At 40.1% G+C, this 19,834-nt stretch overlaps 1 protein-coding gene across 1 annotated transcript in view; it reads left to right on the top strand.

Annotated features, from left to right (window-relative positions):
- kn (EBF transcription factor knot) overlaps positions 1 to 19,834 on the top strand; it is a 287,569-nt gene that overhangs the window by 42,319 nt on the left and 225,416 nt on the right. Inside the window, exon 4 of the mRNA XM_071591777.1 lies at positions 15,192 to 15,247. Within this exon, the coding sequence (XP_071447878.1) occupies positions 15,192 to 15,247 (56 nt within the window). The remainder of the gene's footprint in view (positions 1 to 15,191; positions 15,248 to 19,834) is intronic.

Genomic DNA, 19,834 nt, shown 5'->3' with positions numbered 1-19,834 from the left:
GGGGTTTAAGTCACCCCGTCCGTGCGCCCGCGTGTCCTCCTCCTCCTCTCCCGTGGGCGGGGGGGGGGCGCGGACGTCGTTTCCGCTCTCCGGGGCGGGGATTAAGTCGGCGATCGGGGGAGGTTCCAGGACCCGCCTCTTCGTCGGACCAGGAATGGGGGGAAAGGGTCGGGAGAGGAGGAGGTTGAGGGGTGGGAATGGGAGTGAGATGGTAGCCGGGCGGGTAGGAGGGACGGGTGGGAGGGATTCGGCCCACCTGGTGGAGTCGTCGAGACCGTCTTTTGTTTCAGAATGTCGCACGGAGCGTGAATGTCAGGGCCTACGGAAAAGGGGTGGGCGAGTCGCTATGCGACGTCCGTGGACTTTCCATAACGCACCAGGAATGGGAAACTCACACACCATGTGCGATGCGTGGAGACGATCCAAAAGAACGCGCAAATTCAACCCGTAATGTCCCTTATTGCTTAATTTAGCCTATTGACGATGGTTTCAATCAACTACTTGATGTTGTTGTAATTAGTGGAATACTTGGATTTGTCTAGTTCACTTGATCATCGCTTCGATTAAGTGGGCTAGACAATCATATGGACGTGCACTGTTATAGATTTTTATCTTGCCTATGGCCTAAATTATTCAATTACCCCGGACGCAAAAACATTTTATCGAAATTTCTATATGCAAATTTTAGTAACAGAGCCCTTCAAAAACAAATTTGGCCAACAAACAAGGACCTCATAAAATCATTAATGAAAAAATGGCTTTTCACTATTCGTAACTATCAAAAAAAGCACCGTGGTGAGATGAAATAAACTACAACCATATTTCATAAGATAATCACATTTTCCATTACGTGAATTCATTTTACGAACGTTTCTACTTGGTTTAATTATATCATGTGGAATATAATACGAGTCTGTCACTCGAAACAAAATCATTCTTAGAAAGCTTTTACTGACTAGTGCTGTAACTCTCTAGAAGGTCTCCATAAAGTGGCTTCGTTTTAAATCCACCGCATGCACAAAACTTTTTTTATGCTTCCTTCGTTGTGTTTCTCTCACTCACATGATTATTTGTATTTTTATGTCATCAAAGATATTGTTCCACACTCTTCTGTTGCATTAAACGCCAAACTTCATCGGATACACCTAAAAATATTTGTAAGAAAACTATAAATGCATATTCTTCATGTACATTTTTCAAAGTAGTCAATGGCAAAAAAGTATAATTTTTTCATTTCATTTTACGGAAAACTTCCATAATTACCTATACTGAAATTTTTGTTCCACATGTCAGATTCATGCAGTGTAATATTTTATGCACTTTGTTTCTAATATTCCTCGTCTACCAATAGTCCTCGACTTGAGAGGTTCTTCTATCATGTTTGACCATGATATTTTGAAGCCAATACATAATATTAATATGCAATTTTAAATGTAATTTTAAATTTACTCAATAGATGATGGTGTTAAGACTCCTATTTTAGAGGGATTTCTTATTTATTTGATGGAAAACATCAAAGAAATGGAAATGATATCCTGAAGTCGCAATTGTTACAAAGTCCCCTTAAATAGAATATCATTTGTTACGTTATACTCAAACTCAAAAGACGATTTAAATCAACGAGAGAATAAAAAAAGAGGGTGGAATTATTAAAAATAAGTTTAAAATACGAAATTGTTACTATGAGGTCAACAATCTTTGTGATTTGGACGAAAATGTAGAGTAGGGCAAGAGAGTGAGAGGAAAGTCCAGAGGAGAAGGGTGAAGTTAGAGAGAGCAGGGAGTTGTAATGTGGAAGGGTGAATCACAGGAAAGTTTGCCAATCCCTTCGACCGTGTTTTGCAGACTTGGGGACTTTAGGGGGTTCCTACGGGCCAGACCATAAGCCACCAGATGCCCCAACTTGGAAGGACGAGGAATATTATGGAGTATATATGTTTAGCTAAACAGCGACTTTTACGTTCTCCGTTTGTATAAATTTGTATGTAGTGATAAGAGTAAGTAATGGCTCAAACAAGGGAGTAGGAACATTCATCTTGCGCATAAGATTCAATGGCCATTGCTTAAGTTTAAACTACTCTCTATGAGATTCAGATGAGCAATTTAAAACTAATAACGAATAATACTTTTAAAAATGTCTTAAATACGAAACTACCGGTCAGTTTTTATTGTCACTAGGGGTATTTAATGGTTATTTTAAAGTTATTTATTGGCTTACCTTGAAATTCCACAGTAAATGTTTAAATAATTATTTCAATTCTTATTGTCGTATTTTTCATTGAGTTCCAATTGTTCGGAAAGAAGTTCTTCCGATAAATTTTTTTCAAATACTGCAGGAGGCCTTATAATGTCTTGCATTTTTTCTTCTAATAATCATATTTGACCCTGACCACTCTTTTCTTTAAAATATTGTACCTTTCTTGTAAGTGTAAACTGATTAGGGATGCCTTTGGATTTGCTTCCTACAATGCTTCTTTTATCTTTTTTTTCTCATACATCATCATCATGAATATTTTCATCAGGAGATTGGTTGACTTCAGCTTTCCAAAGTCTTTCCTGCTGCTGCTCCTTGAATGCTTAACCCCTTCCATCTTATTAACTTTCCTTTCTAGCTTCCTTCTTTACCTACGAATTTGTACTTTCGCCATTCTCTTTTAGATTTCACTTCTATTATTGTATTAATAAATTAACTACATCTAAATGTTTTCCCAATTCATCTGGTTCTTCTTGTCCTTATCATGATCTATATATCCTCTTGCCCTTTTCTAATCTTTTGTCTATCCTTTTCATATTTATCATGCACCTCCAGTATTGATGGTTCTATTGTTCTCTGGTCTGTTTTTCGATTGTTCCTTTCGGATCTATGAAGTACCATGCTCCACACGGATTCTTCAAAAAAATTCTTATACGTTGATAAAAACAGTGTATGAGTATGAATAATGGTTACCTCTTAGTAATAAATGCCTTATTAACTAATTTATTTATATACATAGTACCCCGGAAGCCACCCCTTGGGGGTGTGGCAAGGGTTATTACACACCAAAATACTTAATCAGACTACTAGCCTAAGCTAATTACTGATTTATATCTCTCAAGCTACTTTCATCCCTTGTGATGCTGCTCCTTGGGTAGAAAAACGATCCATCTTCTTCTAATTCTTCTTCACTAAACGCAGTATCCACCTGTAGGATATCTCTTCCGCATTATAGTATTTTATTTTTATTTATGGTTGCTTGAATGTTATATTCATAAAGTATTTCGTTCATTGTTACTTGTAGTTGCCCTGGATTCATTTATATTCATTCAATAGTACTAACTTAACAGAGCATGGTTATTAGTTCCTCGTTTACCTTACTTCCATTGACATCAACTCCATTTAGTACTTTTAATGCCACTTCCACATATGTGTTGAATAGGGGAGGTGAGAGGTTCATATCATTTGACATCTATATTTCTTTGTCTATAAAACTTCCACCTTTCATTCACATTTGGGTGACCTAGTTATCATATAGCTGATAGATTATACTTTTTATTTGTTACCCATGACAACTGGTCATAGTAATTTGAATATATTGTTCAACTTTTAATTCTTCATGTGCCTTATCCAGTCCTTGTTTGCCCCATATAATGAGTTGTATAGGTGTACCATTTTTGCTAGCATTTTTCTTAGACAGTGCATAGCCTAAATTATCCTCTGCTCTTACTCAATCCAAACTGTTTTCATAGCAATTATTGACCCATATCTTCAGTGATCAATTGTAATTATATAACTGTCAAACTTGTTATTAAAATGAGTTAGGTAGGAGTTACTATTATCCAATTCCCTCATAATTGTTTAACATATAAATATAATATTTTAATCAAGTTATTTTGTTCCTTGTTTTTACATTTTTGTGGAAAATTTTACTTTGTGGGTGAAAAAGGTACGTTCACTTGAAATTTGGGGAACATTTTGCATCAATATTTTACATTTTGTTTATTAATCCTCCTTTGTCAAATGAAATTTGCATAGTTAATAATAACTATTATTTTCTTACCTACGTTCACGGTGAAATTATGGGATCAGGTTCTTTATAACATTTAACTGAAACTAAATTTTATACACAACACCACTCCTTTGGATCTTCCGGAACACGCGTTTCATATGAAGCTAGTTCAGTTTGTGCCGTGGTGATCCTGATTTTGTAAACATATTGTGTCGGATATAGAAAAAATGCATGGATCGCAAAAAATTATCCACTCAAAAATTTCATTCATTTTGGGTGTCCAGAATATCACAAAGGATTTTTGGCTCAACAATGTGACGCGCGCATCTAAATATCACAATGACATTCTCTGCTAACTTAAAGAGACGTTTATTTTTGTATAACCATTTTTCAGTCAGAAAATAAGTACGTATACTTCTTTTGTTTAATTTTGCAGGAGGATGAGCAAATAAATAATTACTGGAAATTTCAAATAAAAAATTAGGAATTAATTCCAATGTGAGATATTTTGTTGATAAATTAAATGGCAAGAAACTACTCCCGAACGTTTAAGCTTTAAATTCAAAGGTGTGAACGTGTGGCATACTAAAATTGGGGTCCGACTAATAATTGGAATATGGTAGTACTGAGTGAATGCTTATCTGCCTCCTTCGGCGACATTCTTGATTACATACTTTGCTGTAACGATATCTCATATAGGTAGCAGAAAGGTAGCCATTTCATTTCATCAATTATAGTCATTTCACGTTCTCTTTAGTATGCCGTAAACCGGGAGACTCAATTAGGGAATAAATTAGGGATGAATTATTTCAAACAGCGCAGCATCCTTCACTACCGGTTTATTTTCACATTTCTCGTGAACAATATTAATGCATTTGTTCCAATAGTTATCTATTTGTTTGCCCTTTCTCTTGAAAATAACAATTACAGTTGAGTTTCTACAAGTGCCGCCACGCAAATCTTTCTAGGAAATAATATCTCCAGGAGGGACACGTTATTTCATTTCCTTGGCATTCATTCCGTAAGAAAGGAGGCTTAAATGTCAAGGGGATAGCATGAGACTAGTGAATGTAAACAAAAGGAGGGGAAAAGAATTGTGGCAGAGAACGTGAACTCGGGAGCCGTAGAGAACGATGAGATGGATAGAGCAGAGAGTGGAAGTGTGCGGTGCTGCGCGAATGAATTTTTCCCCTCGGAGAGTGGAAAGGGAGCAGGGAGCGTGAGATGAAGAGGGGGACGGAAATGGAATGAGAGATCGAGAGAACCTACTCAGATGGGGGAGGGAAGGTGTGGTGGAGGAAGCGGGAAGACGGATTGAAGCGGAGAGTGGTCATGACGGGGGAATGCTCTTCTTTCCTTTAGTGCCGAAAGAAATTAAGGAATTGCATTCGTTGGGGCTGTTTTCTAATAGAATTAATGGCCTACTTAGCACATTCGTGGTAATTGGAAGTTTGTTTGCATACATTTCTAGTTGTTTTTTCGACTCCAAACTTGAAAAAATGAACTCAGCAATCGAACCTAAGGCTTGTTCAATGGAGCTCATCTCATGATAAACCCTGGGGTGTGTGATATTCTTACATCAGCATGTTGCTAGTTCCACTTCCTGTGCCGAAAATTAAGTGTGCTGTAACATTTAGACCCGAATGTCCGTAGTATCACCAAATTGAGTGATTAGTCTCTTTTATTTTCCATTATTTTTCGAAGCCGAAGAAAATTTTTGTCTCCAATTATTCATTCGCAATTAATACATTTTTGTTTGCCTTACATCCATGCATCACTTCACTGTGATTATGCACAGTGATTGTGTATTGCTGTCACAATTACAATCAAATGCCAAGTTTAATTTTATCTTTTGGCCTGAAAGAACGTTCGCAATCATTCGAATATTTTGAAAACCGTAATGAAATTGGCTGTTGCTGCGTTTCAATTATCAGTCACAAGACCTATAAAACCATTTGAGTAATATTGGTTCCCTAAAATTCGTAAATCAATTTTCATAATCGTCCTCTGAAATTTTCGGTTACATTTTTACTATCATATTTCCTCTTTGCATGATTCAGATCACTCTGATGAAATAATTTTACTTTAATTTTGACATTTAATAAAATCAAAAATGGTATTTAAAAAACGAATGAATTATAAAAGTCCATCTCTCAGGTTTAATCTCTCATTAAAGAAAAATAATATTACCGTAATATTTTTACCTTGGCCCTTGACACATAAGAAAAGTTGAAAAATTCAGAAAATAAATGACGTTATAAAGAATGAGGCACTCGGCTAGAAATAATAATTTTATGTGAAACCGCGCGATGAATATGAAAAGCTTCTTAATTCTTAAATTTATATCTCAGCCCCTCTCAGTCTGTACCATATCTTTTTTTGGTAATTGGGAGAAGATGGAAGGAAATTGTGACTAGAAAAATATTAATGTGCCTCAACTTGTGTTAATAATTGCTTATAGCATTGCTCTGAAAGTGGCAAGTCCTTGAGCCACATAGAGGTGGCATTTTGCCCTTCATTCTCACTCTTTATTCCCTATCTCTTTTCCGTTTCTCTCCAAACAACGCCGACTCTTATCTCGACCCTGTAATATTTTTGTCCCCACCTTCATTCACCTCCAGCTCCATATTCCTTCCCCCCCTTCCATTTTACCTTCCCTCAAATTTCCCAACCACCCCCCTCCCTTTATCTCCACCCTTCCACCCCCTCCTTGGATCGAGCGAAATGTCAAACTGGTTTTGAAGTCCTTTACCCCTTAAAAACACCCTGAGCCCCACCTTCTCGAGCTCCTTTCGAAGCACGATCCTTACCCCCACACCCTCGTGGCCGTCCTAGGAGTGCGACCCTCGCACCATTCTTCTTTTTTTCCCCCTTGCTCCCTTAGAAACTCGCATGCTTCGTCCAATCCCGTGCTCAGGCGTCACCACCCGTTTCCCAACCTCGGCCCTCCTCCTTACCCCGTCCCCCCGCTTTGCAATCACTCAGCGTCAGCGGAACGCGTCTTACGATGGTCTTCGCCATCACCCCTCCCTCATTATGGCACACATGACGGCCCCTCTCTCCCTCTCGCTATTTCCCTCTTCCTTTTTTTCCCTCTCTCTCTTTCTCTTCCTCCGTCTATCTCTCTATCTAGTTCTCCTCTTAGCATTTTGTCTTTGCTCCTCCTCCTCCTCTCTACTCGAACTTTTTTCTCTCTTGTATAACCTCTCGCGAGTGTTCAATTATTCACCGCGACTTGAAGAGGGGTGATAGCATTACGGACTCCTAGAATTGCTTTTTTAGTTGCTCGAACCATAAAAATTGAGGATCTATTACCCCAGAACCAAAGTCCTGCTAAAATTAATTTTCTGGTTGTAAACATCCGTTTGTTTGAGAGAACCGAGAGACTCCAAGGATGTAATTCTTTGTATGGTAATTATGTTCAGTGTTTGAATCCTTTTATAGAATTTCTTACTTTCGAAGGCACATTATTTTTTCCTGTCATTCAATCCATTATCATGAGGCAATGAAAGAAAAGGAGATTATTTTACATTTCAACTCGCGTCTAGATTTTTATGCGAATGGAGTGGTTTGTGAAGTTACCGCCACGGATTATGGCACCATGCTGACATCGATATAGTCTAAATGATATTAGAATAATTGGGAGTGTGCAAATATGGTGAGGTGTCTTTGAGTCATTATTTTGGAAGCTAAAAGCTTAAATAGACTCTCTGTTAGCCGAAAAAAAGGTTATAGCTCGCACAACAGAGTAATGAGAGGCATTGAATCTTTATTATGAGTTATATATGTATAAAGAGAGAGAGATAGTTAATAAGTCGTACCAACGTGACCATGATCATTTATGTATTCACATATTTAGAACATCAGTGCCCATGTATTCATTTTTTTGGGCAATTTTTTTCAGTTAATTGCTATATGTTTTAAATGAGCGAATTTTTATGTGCAAGCCAAAATATAACACAAAAATAACATCTGGAAAAATTAATTTCCTCAATTTAAATTCCTAAAGAGTCGATATAATGAAAAACCCTATCAAATTTCGGACCAGATATGTAAAAATTGAGCGGGAAAAGGAATTGCATTTTGGTCGTTGGACAATTCTTATTGGGTACAGGACTGCTGGTAAACTAAATAGAGATTTTTTGGCGAGGCCCTTTAGAGTGAATAAATTCGTGAACTTACCTACGAAAGAGCATTCCGGGTAAAAAACAAAAGGTTTCTCAAGGACGCTCCTGGCGCCTACTTTGAGGATGAGGAAAATAAAAAAAGGAATAGAGCAAGGTAGGTACTCGGGAAGAGTATCAAAAAAATCCCCGCCGAATCAATTCCCGAAACGAGGGCGAGAGGCGTGAAGATGTGCTGGAATCTCTGCCGTTACCTTAGCGGGAGGCTGCGGCGAGGGCTTCAAAAGGAAGAGGCGAACGAGTTGAGTATTGCAGCGGTGATGTGAGCGGTTGTTTTATCGCCACCGCCACGGAGAGTGGAGAGGGTGGGGGGGCACGGTGGGTACGGGGCCGGGAAGGAGTGGGAGGAGAGGGGAAATGTTGGGGGTTGAAGAAAGGAGACTGGGGGGGGGGGAAGAGCCGCAGTACCTAAGACGTGCTCGAGAGAGGAAGAGGGGGAGAAACGACGTTGAGGTTCTCATAAGCGTCGAAATGCTTGCGAGGTAGAAGACCCGAGGGTGGAGGGGGGGTAGGAAAGGGTCGAATGGGACGGTGAGGTCGAGAGCAGGGAACTGGGCGGGATTGAAGCTGGAGGGGCGATAACTCGGCGAGTGGATACCCATCCGCGCGAGGTGCGAGGGAATGGAATGGGCGGTGGAGTGGCCGTTGCGTACGCCCGCGTCGAATTGGGAGGAGGGGGAGGCGGGGGTGTTGTGTGTCATGGCTTCCCTCGCCCCGCCTTTCTCCCCTTGTCTGCCGCCCACCCCACGCTCTCGTACTTTCTCCCCCTCCTCCCCACTCCTCATGAGGAATTATGGCGACAGCAATCTGGGAACCACACTCGTTGCCCATCCAGCCAACACCAAACACTCCCCAAAACTTAATCACCTCCTTTCAAGTGAACAAGGAGTTCGGTGCCGGAGGATGGAAAGGAAATTGGTTGTGATAGTGTTGTGGCTGCAATCTGCTCTCCTCTATTTTATTTCACTCTATTGCCGTCCCTTCACTCTTGAACGCATCTTTCTTTCTCTCCCAAGACCTGGCTCCCCGACCAATTCTTTTTCCGAGCCAAGCACCCTGTACACCCTCCCAGTGACAGCTTGGAGGATTGTTCATTACATCCTACGGACCGTTCGCATTTCTACAGGATTTTTTTTATCCTCTGCCATTTTTATTGCTTTGTGGATAGCCAATCAACCGCGGGGCCGGTGGAGAGGAACAATCTTTCTAACTTCGGTGCACTGAGATCTTTTAATTCATTACCTCTGACTCCTCGCCGGTTTGATCGTAGTTTAGCATTTGCTAAAAATAATATCCGCTTTAACTTTTACTATTCATTCACTGCCTCTTTCTCCGCCTTCACAGCTTTGCATATGGGATTGTAATTGCATTGAATTATTTTACAACACCTCTTAAATGTATCAAGCCTCATAAATATTTTACTTGTTATTGTAAAATTATTTTTCTGGTTGTAACTGCAAGCCTTGCGGATTTGTTGTATTGAGGGCTCTTTCTCTTAAGACCTTTGCCTTCGTAGTTCGTTTTGACCGAACACCGATGAAATAAACATAGAAACTTGGACGCCCTGTTTCTGGAGGCTTCAATCTAAATCCTAGAGTGAACAACTGCCAATATTTTATCGTTTAAAACATCTAAAGTTCTTTTGTTTAGTAATCGACCGCTGCACATTAATAGCTGAAGGTATGTGATAATTTACTAAGCATTCACTAAAGCCAATGAAATGATAACATCCATTGTTATCACTGAATAATAAAACAAAATATAATGTTCCTTCTGCTAAGAAATGTATGGCTTTACCGTTGCATGGGCTGCTGTGTTCATTCAAATACTTAATCGGTGGAATACCAATTAAAAATATTATTATACTGTATTTTCCACAAATGTATTACGGCTACTATCAATTTGACTCAGTTTTAACTACAGTTTTAGAGGAGAAACGATATTACTGCGGAGTCGGTTGTGCTATCTTTTTTACCCTAATATGCAGCTCGTTCACGTATGGGGTAAATAATTAGGCATAAATGACTCAATTTTGATAGTCACCTTTAATTAAATAAAAAACGCCGATGCCAGCATTAAACTTGTACCTAATATGCCTACCCGATTAGTTGTATTCAAGAATTTTGTCTGTTATTTGGGAATATTCCAATTTTTCAGTTTATGTATCGCACTGTGTTTTTGGGTGTGTGTGCCTGTTGACGTTCAGCGTAGAATGCAGTTTAAAGTAAAATTGCTTGAACTCGAACTCTTGATGTCCTTTGTGTCTACCTATCGGACCCTTTCGAATCGCGGCTTCAAATACCACCTGAGGCACCAGGCGTATAGTGTATGAGCTTTATCCTGTTGTGATTAGGGTGAAATGATTAAAGCTGTCACAGTAGCTCTATTTCAAATCTACGGCCGCTCCAAGTAAATGGTAGCTGAATGGAGTATACAACATACGAGGGTCATCCGGAAAGTAGTACCCGTTCGTGAAATAAAGACACAAAAGTAAATATTAACAAACATAAAAAATTTTATTTGAAAGAGGATACTTTAAACTACTTCTCAACATAATCTCCAAGCAAATTAAGGCATTTGTCATAACGTGTGACAAGTTTCTGTATTCCTGCTGCATAGTCCTTCGCCGCCAGCTCATTGAGATACGCGAGGGACCCATCTTGCACAAATTTTTGCATAATGCAGATGGTGTTTAACAATTTCATGAACAATTGTTCGAGAAACATTGGGAAAATGCTCACAGATGTCATCAATTGTGACGCGCCGATCGTTCCTCACGAATTCGTCAACTGAGCTCACCAGTTGGTCTGTAATGACAGACGGTCTCCCCGAACGCTCATCGTCGTGTGTGTTCCCCCTCCCCATGTTGAAGTTGCGACACCACCGCCGAACAGACGACTCGTCCATTACATTGTCTCCATACACCTCCTTTAATTGGCGATGAATATCACATGGGCGAACGTTTCTTGCATTGAGGAATTTAATCACTGCCCTCACTTCACAACTGGCGGCGTTCTCAATTTTTTTAAACATTGTAAACAATCACAGAAACAACACAGGCAATGCTAGCGTCACGCAACTTGGCTCAGAGAAGGCAGACAAGCCACTGAAGCTATCTGACCTCGTCCAGCGGCTACTCGCGTCGTCAGCACTTCATGCGGCACGAACGGGTACTACTTTCCGGATGACCCTCGTAGTAATCTACTTCAAACTACTCTCGATCATTTGCTTCCGCTTCCGTAGTTTCATTTCTTCACTAACCCAAACTCCCTTCATCCACCGCTCCAATCCCATTCCCTCATTTTCCTCTCATTTCTTCTATCCCCGTTCCCTCAACCGCCATTCCTTCATTCCCTTTTATGCATCCGCTCAACATTATTCCCTGATTCATCTCTTCCCTCCTCCCACCCAGGACGAGTTTTCTCCTCCCCCGAAACGCCACCCCTTCAAACTGTTTGCCTCTTCATGCCAAGGCTCACCGGCGGCAGCCACACACCCGGCGTTACATCCCCCCCTCCCCCCGAGAACGCGCAAACTCCCCGATTCCCCTTAATCCAACCTCCCCCCCCCCCACACCTCTACGGATGAGCATCCCGCCCGAACCCACCCTTCTCCGCGGCCCTCTCAACCCCCCGCCCCCTCCCGCCGATCTACTCCCTAAGTACTGTTCGCCTATTTATCTCATTTGCCGGTGCTCACCTCAAAGGGCTCCCACGAGGCTAGTCCTCCCATCATCACACGGAACAGCCTCTCCTCCCAAGCCCCCTCTCCCTCTCTACGTCTCGGCCCCACCGCGCCGACTTCCGCCGGCCTCTCCTTCGCTTTTCGCAACTCCTCCCCAACGATCCTCCCCCAATCTTCCTCCTTCTCTTCCTTGAACGCCACACCTTCCTTCAGCCGCCTCCCGACGGCCAAGAGGCGTTAAAGGGGAAAGGGGGACTCGCTCCCAGACGTCCTTCATCTCGTACTTCGCCCCTAACCCCCTTCCCTAAACCCAGCATCTTCGTACCGAGATCCCATCCCACTCACCGTATGCCTCCCTCCTCGCCTCAAAACTCCTTCCTTGCGGCATCATCTCTCTTCCTCCACACCTCCCTCTCTCTCGTCTCTTCTTATTTGTAATAAAATAAGCCGCCAAGAGGTCTCCGAGGAAACGGTGAAAACAGCGAGGGAGATCTTAACTTGTTACGTCCATCCCAATAGCATCTCACGCACTTACCCACCTCGGATCCTTAAGATCGTGTGCAGCTATTCCTCAACTCCTGCCCCCTTCCTGTCTCCCTTTTCCCCACTTTTCTATCTCCCTCACCCTTCTCTCTTTATCTCCCTCACCGTCATCCTCGAACACACAGCACAGCAACCCCTCCCCCCTCACGCTTGTGTTCGCACCCCCGCGCCGACGCACTCCATTCACAACACCTTTTCACACACTTCACAACGTCGCCCGCCCCTGTAGGGATTCACCTTCCCAAGTTCTCTTTCTCACTCACACACACACTTCTCTCGTTCTCTTTCTCTGCCACCTTTTCGTTCCATTTTCTATCTCACGTTCACAGGGTACTACAACCTCAACCTCTTCCCTAACAGCACCTTTTTCCCATCTTCTATTTGACCCAGAATCCCCTTATTAGACAGTGTTTGCCTTGTCAATAAATTCCATGTGGACCAAAACAACTGTTTATAACAACAAGAAATAGAGTGTCATTCAAGATAATTGTCGCAAGTATTTAACCAGTCATGTAAAATAATCAATGGGGGAATATGAAGAGAACTGAAAATAAATAATACAAGAGAAAGAATAGAATAAAAGAAAAATTGGGAAGAGCACATCGAAAAAATGAATGACGTCGGGCTACCATAGCCATAATTAATACATAAACCTAAAGGAAGAATGTATTTTTCCATGCCAAAATAAAGAGGGAACTCCTAATGTGAAGTCGGAATCGGCAACCTGCCTTTAACGTGAAGTGAGGGAGAGTATTCCGTTAAGGCTAAGGATAAAATCGGTGTACAGAGCAGTAATACATTTTTTGTTCACAGTAGATTGGATAGTGTAAATTTTTAGTATCATTTTCAGGTACACTTTTTAGTGTTTTCTTTGAATAAATATCCCCTTTGACAATTATAAACAACATATATTTCAGCCATATAAGTTATTTAATTGTACGACCATAAATTCATTTCATATATGAAATTCTTCCAGTCATACATTTCATATCATACATCTTCCAGTCATACATTTCATAAGTGAAATGAATGCGTTAAATCCTTAAAATAAACATGCATCAAATATATGGTGTGATGACTTAATTGTCAATCAATCAATAAACCTTTAGCGAAATTAAAATTATATATCTTTTATAGTTTCCCGTAATTTTATAACCCTAAGCTGTTTATCTTCATAAGGAAGGGTTGTTTCTAAAGCATAGCCTTTAAATGAAATTTTATCAAGGTAAACTCGTCTTAAGGAATCGCTTTAAGTTCTATGACAGCCAATATCGTGTCCATCCGAGGACATTGGGTATAGGAATAATTGTAAATAGGGGTCTTAGGAATAATTCTCAATATATAGCACGGATGCCACGCGTGATTAATGATGCCTGTTAGCCGTAGCATCTAAGCCTCCAATTAGCTTATGGCTAAATTTAATCAGCCTACAATCATTTATAATTGAATTGTGACATGTTTTATGCCTTTAATTGACGTGCTTTATCTCGAGAATTTAATGAGTAGGGAGTAAAAAGTTCGTGAGGGAAATAGTTCGGAAAATCAGTCAAGGTACCTAGGTATCATTACACGCTGTAAGTAATAAATACGAGCCTTGATGTCAAAGCCGTGCACATAGTTACGCTTGTTTAGGAAAAGAGTTGGTGAAACAAAAATTGTTGATTATGTCATTCCAAGAATTTCGCTTGATACTCTTCGCTATTTTTGCTACCGTGCTCATGGAAAGCTAAACCGTTATAGTTCTTGCGTATTACCGAGACGTTAAGATATGACCCTGGGAAAGAGTAAATAGACTGAAACTGGCTATGAATCAATTGATAGATCGGTACACGCCAATTACCCATAGCGCTGTAATTTTGAAGCATTCTTGGAAGATGGGGAGGTTGTTCTGCTTAATCGCCCATCCTCCGCCGGCCCAGGACACACCACCTGTTTTCTCTACCTGAAACCAAAATTTGCTTCGAAAGGTCAGCTTTTCCACGAGATAACAAAAAGTATTGAGCATTCTTAAGGGAATTGGGGCGCATATTCTATTAGAGGTTAAAAAAATATATTAGTGCGTAAATAAGTGAATTTGTATTTTATTAGTGTATTTTCTACTATTTAATTAAAACTTTTCATTGTTTGTTGTTTTAACAGGTGTGTATTTAATCCGTATTTACTCTTGCTATTAATCAAATTTCGGTATTCAATTCATTTGCTTGCATTGAAAACTATTTCCAGATTATTGCAGAATTTGGAAAATATTATTGATTATTTAAATAATATCCAAATAAATTATTTCGCATACTTTCCGGGTCTTTTTCTGAGTCTTTTTTTTACATACTTTCCGAGTCAATTTTTTACTCAAATATGCTGCTGAAATATTTCTTGATGGATTTTCCCAGTCTATTTCTCTTATGCTAATATCTATTTTTCTTCTGATATATTTTAAATTTTCATCCCTTATAACCTTACTGAGTTTTCCTTGCCCAAGCATTCTTAGCTTAATTGGAAAGTACCTTCATCTGAAGTTTGCATGAGAATTAAAACTTGATTCGGCTCTGACGCAGTAGTGCAAATGGAACCAGGTCTAATTAAATAACTACCCAAGCTGTCCGTAACCCATAATTATAATTAAGTAATAGCACAATGATTATAAATTGATTCAATTCCATTCCTCTGAATCTATGTTAGAAAAAAAGAGGTGGGAATGCTTGTTACGAGTGTTCTAACCCATGACGTTTTTAATTAGAAATCGATTTTCAACCAACGTGACTCCACCAAAATTTAATTGTCTCCTTTACTGTTTCAGGTGTGCGTCAGGAGCAGGACATCTTCGTTCGACTCATCGACTCCGTCACCAAACAGGTAAGATGAACTATAATATCTTTATTCGAAAATTATTTTCCAATTATACCCACTCTTTGAACCATCTGATGGTGCGATTTCAAGTATGAAATTAGTTTTAAGAGTTAAATATGTAAAAATCTTACAATACCGCATATTTTTAACATTCTACTCATATTTAAGATTTACTATTGGCAACTAGTACTGAAATTTTTTTCCACATACTCAAGACTGAGCATATGAGGATGTTCCGAATGTTAACGATGCTCAACACGCATTCTCATTTAAATATCATCTAATCATAGCATGCTACTGTTTGTCTCAGAGGTTTGAGGCAAGAGGTCCGATTGGAAAAACCTTCAAATAAAAGTTTATTTGAAGTCAAATATCTACAGATACTATAAATAGTGTAGGAAATATTGTCCTCCCACTTTTAATGATAATTTAACATTATGAGCCCATGCCATTATTTTATTATACATTGTGCGATTCTTAATCTCTTTAGAGATGTGAAATGCATGTCCTCTGTATTATCTTATTAATCTCTTTTAAACTTTCCCAAACAAGATTTTCATCTTAATTTTCTGCTGTTGCCCTCTCTTTCTCCCTCCTTTCTTCAAACCAATCCACTTGTTTTCTCTCTCCTTTTGAAAATATCTGCAAAAGAAGTAGTATAATAATAGAGAAATAAATAATTTAATTTATATTAATAATATATATCATGCAATAGGGTTAGCGTTATAATAGTATCTCTTTTCTCTTTTAACCATATTTTTAAGCAGTGAGTAATTAAAATCGATCCAAACTCTATTATATACTATCTGTTTGTCATCGTTGTTAGTCGATATATTTTGTCATCGACGTTTTTTACTCGTGTGTGTCTTCTCGTCATGTCCTGATACCGTCGTACTTTTATGTGGCATACACGTGGCTCTTTTTTTCGTTGTCGTCCCTTGCTGTGGGCCTGAATTTGTACTTGTAAGACACGGAACCCAACTCATTAGGAATCAGAATGAACGATACTCTAATGCACGCTGAGTGTATGTCATACTTAGCTTCACGTAATGGAATGCATTTCATGATCCCTTTACATGGATGGCCTTTTGAGCTCCGATGGACAAACTTTACAAATAGCTTACGATCATGTAATCCTGTCTAAATTTTGTCTATCATGACGTTTTACTCCTTCCTAAATTATTAGAGTTTACCTTCAATGGATAACATTGTTCGTGGAAATATCAGCCGCAAAGCTAATGAGACAGATTTTATATTACATTTATATATATTATTGAATCCTCTACGGTCCCCTCACAGTCTATTTGGGAATAAAATGAAAACATATCGTAATTTAAGGTATTTTACGCCATGAAATACACGGCACCTCATTTATTTTCTGCAGACTCCACAGAGTGAAGCAGGAGCATCTTAAGATTCGAGTTGACGCGAAATTTGCATTCGGGTTGAGTCGGCACGACGCGCTGTCCTGTAAGCGTTTTAACGCGCCTCCAGCCGAGTTTAGTGCGAGGAACGAAGTTACACAACTCGGCGGCGAAGTGAGAGAGAGAGAGGGAAAAGAGTGAGAAAGAGAAGTAGTGGGAGTAAAGATGAGGAAGGTGGGCTAGGGTAGGCCGGTTGGTTTGTTTTTTTTCGGGGGAATAAATATTAAAGGACCATTTGCTCTCTTATCTCTTGCCGCCTTGGCCCACGTAAATAGAGGCTGTGGCGAGAGCGCCAGTCCAACGGGGGGCTGGTTCGGGGCGAGAGGGGCCGGGAGGAGGCGTGACGAGGTGGGAGGGAGAAGAAAGTCAAGAGGTAAGGCTAGAGGTGAGAGTGTTGCGACAGTTTTGAGAAACAGAGGTCAAGGGAATGTAGCCTAGTCTCGGGTGCGATGATTTGAAATGAGGTTATAGGCGGAAGAGGTCGGCAATTACAGCGTGAGGGCGTGCACGAGATTCTGAATGTATATATTTTTAACCACATCGTTTTCATAGCGGTAATCCAGGTAGTTCAATATTTAGTGTCCTGGCCTCCCAGAACTAGTTTTTCTGCTTTGTGTTGGGAGCGTGGTGGAATTTTTCATTGCATTACCTGTCTCCGCTTGTCCATTAATTATACCTCCACTACCACAGTAATCTACTAGAAGGATTGCTTTAATGTGAGAAGATAGAGTTAGACCTTGAACTAACCTTAAGGTGTGTGAAATTTATGTATTCAGAGTAGGGAGGCTATCTTCTTCTCCTGCGTCATCATTTGGTTTTCCACAAATTTCTAGTAGCCAGAAAATCACAGCTCTGATTTCAAATTAGTTTAGTCTATGGCACCTACCAGAATCTGAGATCGCTTTACTCATAAGAATGCCATTTTTTATGAAACACTTTATCAGCTTTATTATTCTAAAATAAGCTGTCATTAAGTGCATCATGTTGAAAATCTGGAATTTTAATGGGAAACCATGTCAAATGTAATGGATTTCATGGCATTAGCTACAAGTCAGTGTGGCCATGTGTCATTGGGAAGCATAACGGTAGATAAAGCAGGAATCCAAGATTGATTTTTTACATAAAAGAATATTCTGTGGAAATATTACTGAAGCAATCAAGCGTTGTTAAATAGATTAAAATAGGAAGGAACAAATTAAAAAAGAGGAATGAGCGATTATCACGGAATAAATACGTTTCAAGATGCACCTGACCAAATTGAATAAATAAATATATGTACACGCAAGTGTAAATACATGAAACCACACACAGTACATACAAAAATGCACGTAGTTTAAAAGAAATAAATAAAACCCTGAGTTAAGAATAAAAATGAATTGATGGATGAGCATGGTAAGATAAAGTGATGGCAATGGGGAGGGAAAGGCGGTGAAAGTGTGGCGCCAAGACGCTGAGCGTAATGCAGAGGTCGTTTGAGTTGGTTTTTATAGCTAAATGGAATTTAACCGTCTTAATATTGCAGGGCCCATTTTTATGATCACTTCGCCGTGGAAGAACATATCCCAATGGCTAAAAAGCCCATGCTAAATTTCAGCCTCTGAGCAATTTATCTTAATGTGTTCTTCCTGTTTTACAGCTCAATGCTAACCATCTTTTATATTCATTTCTCCTAAATAAAACTGCAAGTTATTATAAGCACATTATTTTTTGCTTCGAAATTTTTTATATTAATCTATCTCTTGCATTTATAAGCTGATAATAAAATCGTTGGAAGTCATGTTTCATATTTTTTCCTCAAAACATTTAGATTCACTAGTAATGTGGTTCAACGATTTGGAGAGTTCCAGTTTCAAATTTGTGAGACGTTTCTGGACTCCTTCAGCTAAACTTAAACTGTGTAATATTTCAGGGACTCAAACTTTCTGGAAAATCGCCGGCAGCACAGGGAAAATAACTGCTCTCCCTACGGTAGATGTGTGGATTCCTTACGCCGTATGGCATGAGTTGATCTATGAACACCCATCAAAGGGAAATGTGAACTAGAAATTATAGAAGTTTAAAGTTGGAAGTTAGGAATGATTGATCATGGCCCGAAGTGCAAATTTATAAATATTAATGGTAACCGATTTCTACAGTTAACATTAGCATCTGGTCTCCCTAGTGTGTGTGTAAGGTTGAATCAGCTTGAAAATGAATAATATCCCACTCTGAGGATTTAAAGAATGTGGGAACGGAAATGATCTTAAGAAGCTAGTAAATACTCTCAAGTGCATGCCCTGGCGATTTTTGTTTTGTGGAATTATTCCTAAATGGGTTACTTGTGCGACGAAAGAAAGGGAAAATGGGGGGAGGATGTTTCCCAAGAGAAAAGGGCAGAGTAGCGCATGGGGAGAAGAATTGGTTTGAACCAGCAAGGAAGGGAAACAAAATTTCGGCTAGGAGATAGAAGAGGAGTTAGTTATTATAGTTGGTGTGTGTTTGTATGCGCTTCTATATACAAAGATGAGATAGTGGGTTTGGGTTGCCAAGAGGGAGGAGCGGGGGGGGTGAAAGGCGGGTAGGCGGGGCTGTGAAGCCGGAGGAGAGGACCAGGTTTTGGTTCGGGGTGAGAGAGTGTGGCAGGGTTATGAGCGAAAGCGGTCCCCGTGGGTTAGGTTGCAGGGGAGGGAGGGAGGGTGGAGTGGGGTTGAGAGGGAGGGTTTGTTTCGCGGCGAAGGGTGACTATAGGGAGGGATGGTCGTTACGAGCGTGGCCTCCTTATCTCCAGCCCCGAGGTCCTTTAGGGCGGTTGCGAGGAAGGAGGAGGATTGGAGAGGGGGAGTGGGGAATTGAGGGGCGGCACGAGTAGGGGGAAATTGTGGGCAGGATGGAGGAGAATGAAAGAGGGTTGAATGAAGAAGATGAGAGTGAGGAAAGGAGACGTTGTTGGGTAGGGTGGTAGATGATGTCGGAGGACGAAGGAGGAATGACGGTAAATAGAAGTGAGTGCAAAGGCAAGATATAATGTTTGTCTGAAGGCTACGGAAGGATAGTAGGAGAGAACAGGAGGAACGCGTGAAGAAACTATAGAAAATGGATTTGAATGGGTAGTTATTACCAGCAACATTTCTATCGAGTTGTGTGTGGGGCAGGTAAAGGACGAGTGTGACTGAAAACGAGATAGGGGGTG

The sequence above is a fragment of the Hetaerina americana genome, unplaced genomic scaffold, assembly GCF_022747635.1.
Source record: "Hetaerina americana unplaced genomic scaffold, ioHetAmer1.1.p SCAF_5, whole genome shotgun sequence".
Taxonomy (NCBI): Eukaryota; Metazoa; Arthropoda; class Insecta; order Odonata; family Calopterygidae; genus Hetaerina; species Hetaerina americana.
This window is presented reverse-complemented; position numbering and strand designations above follow the sequence as displayed.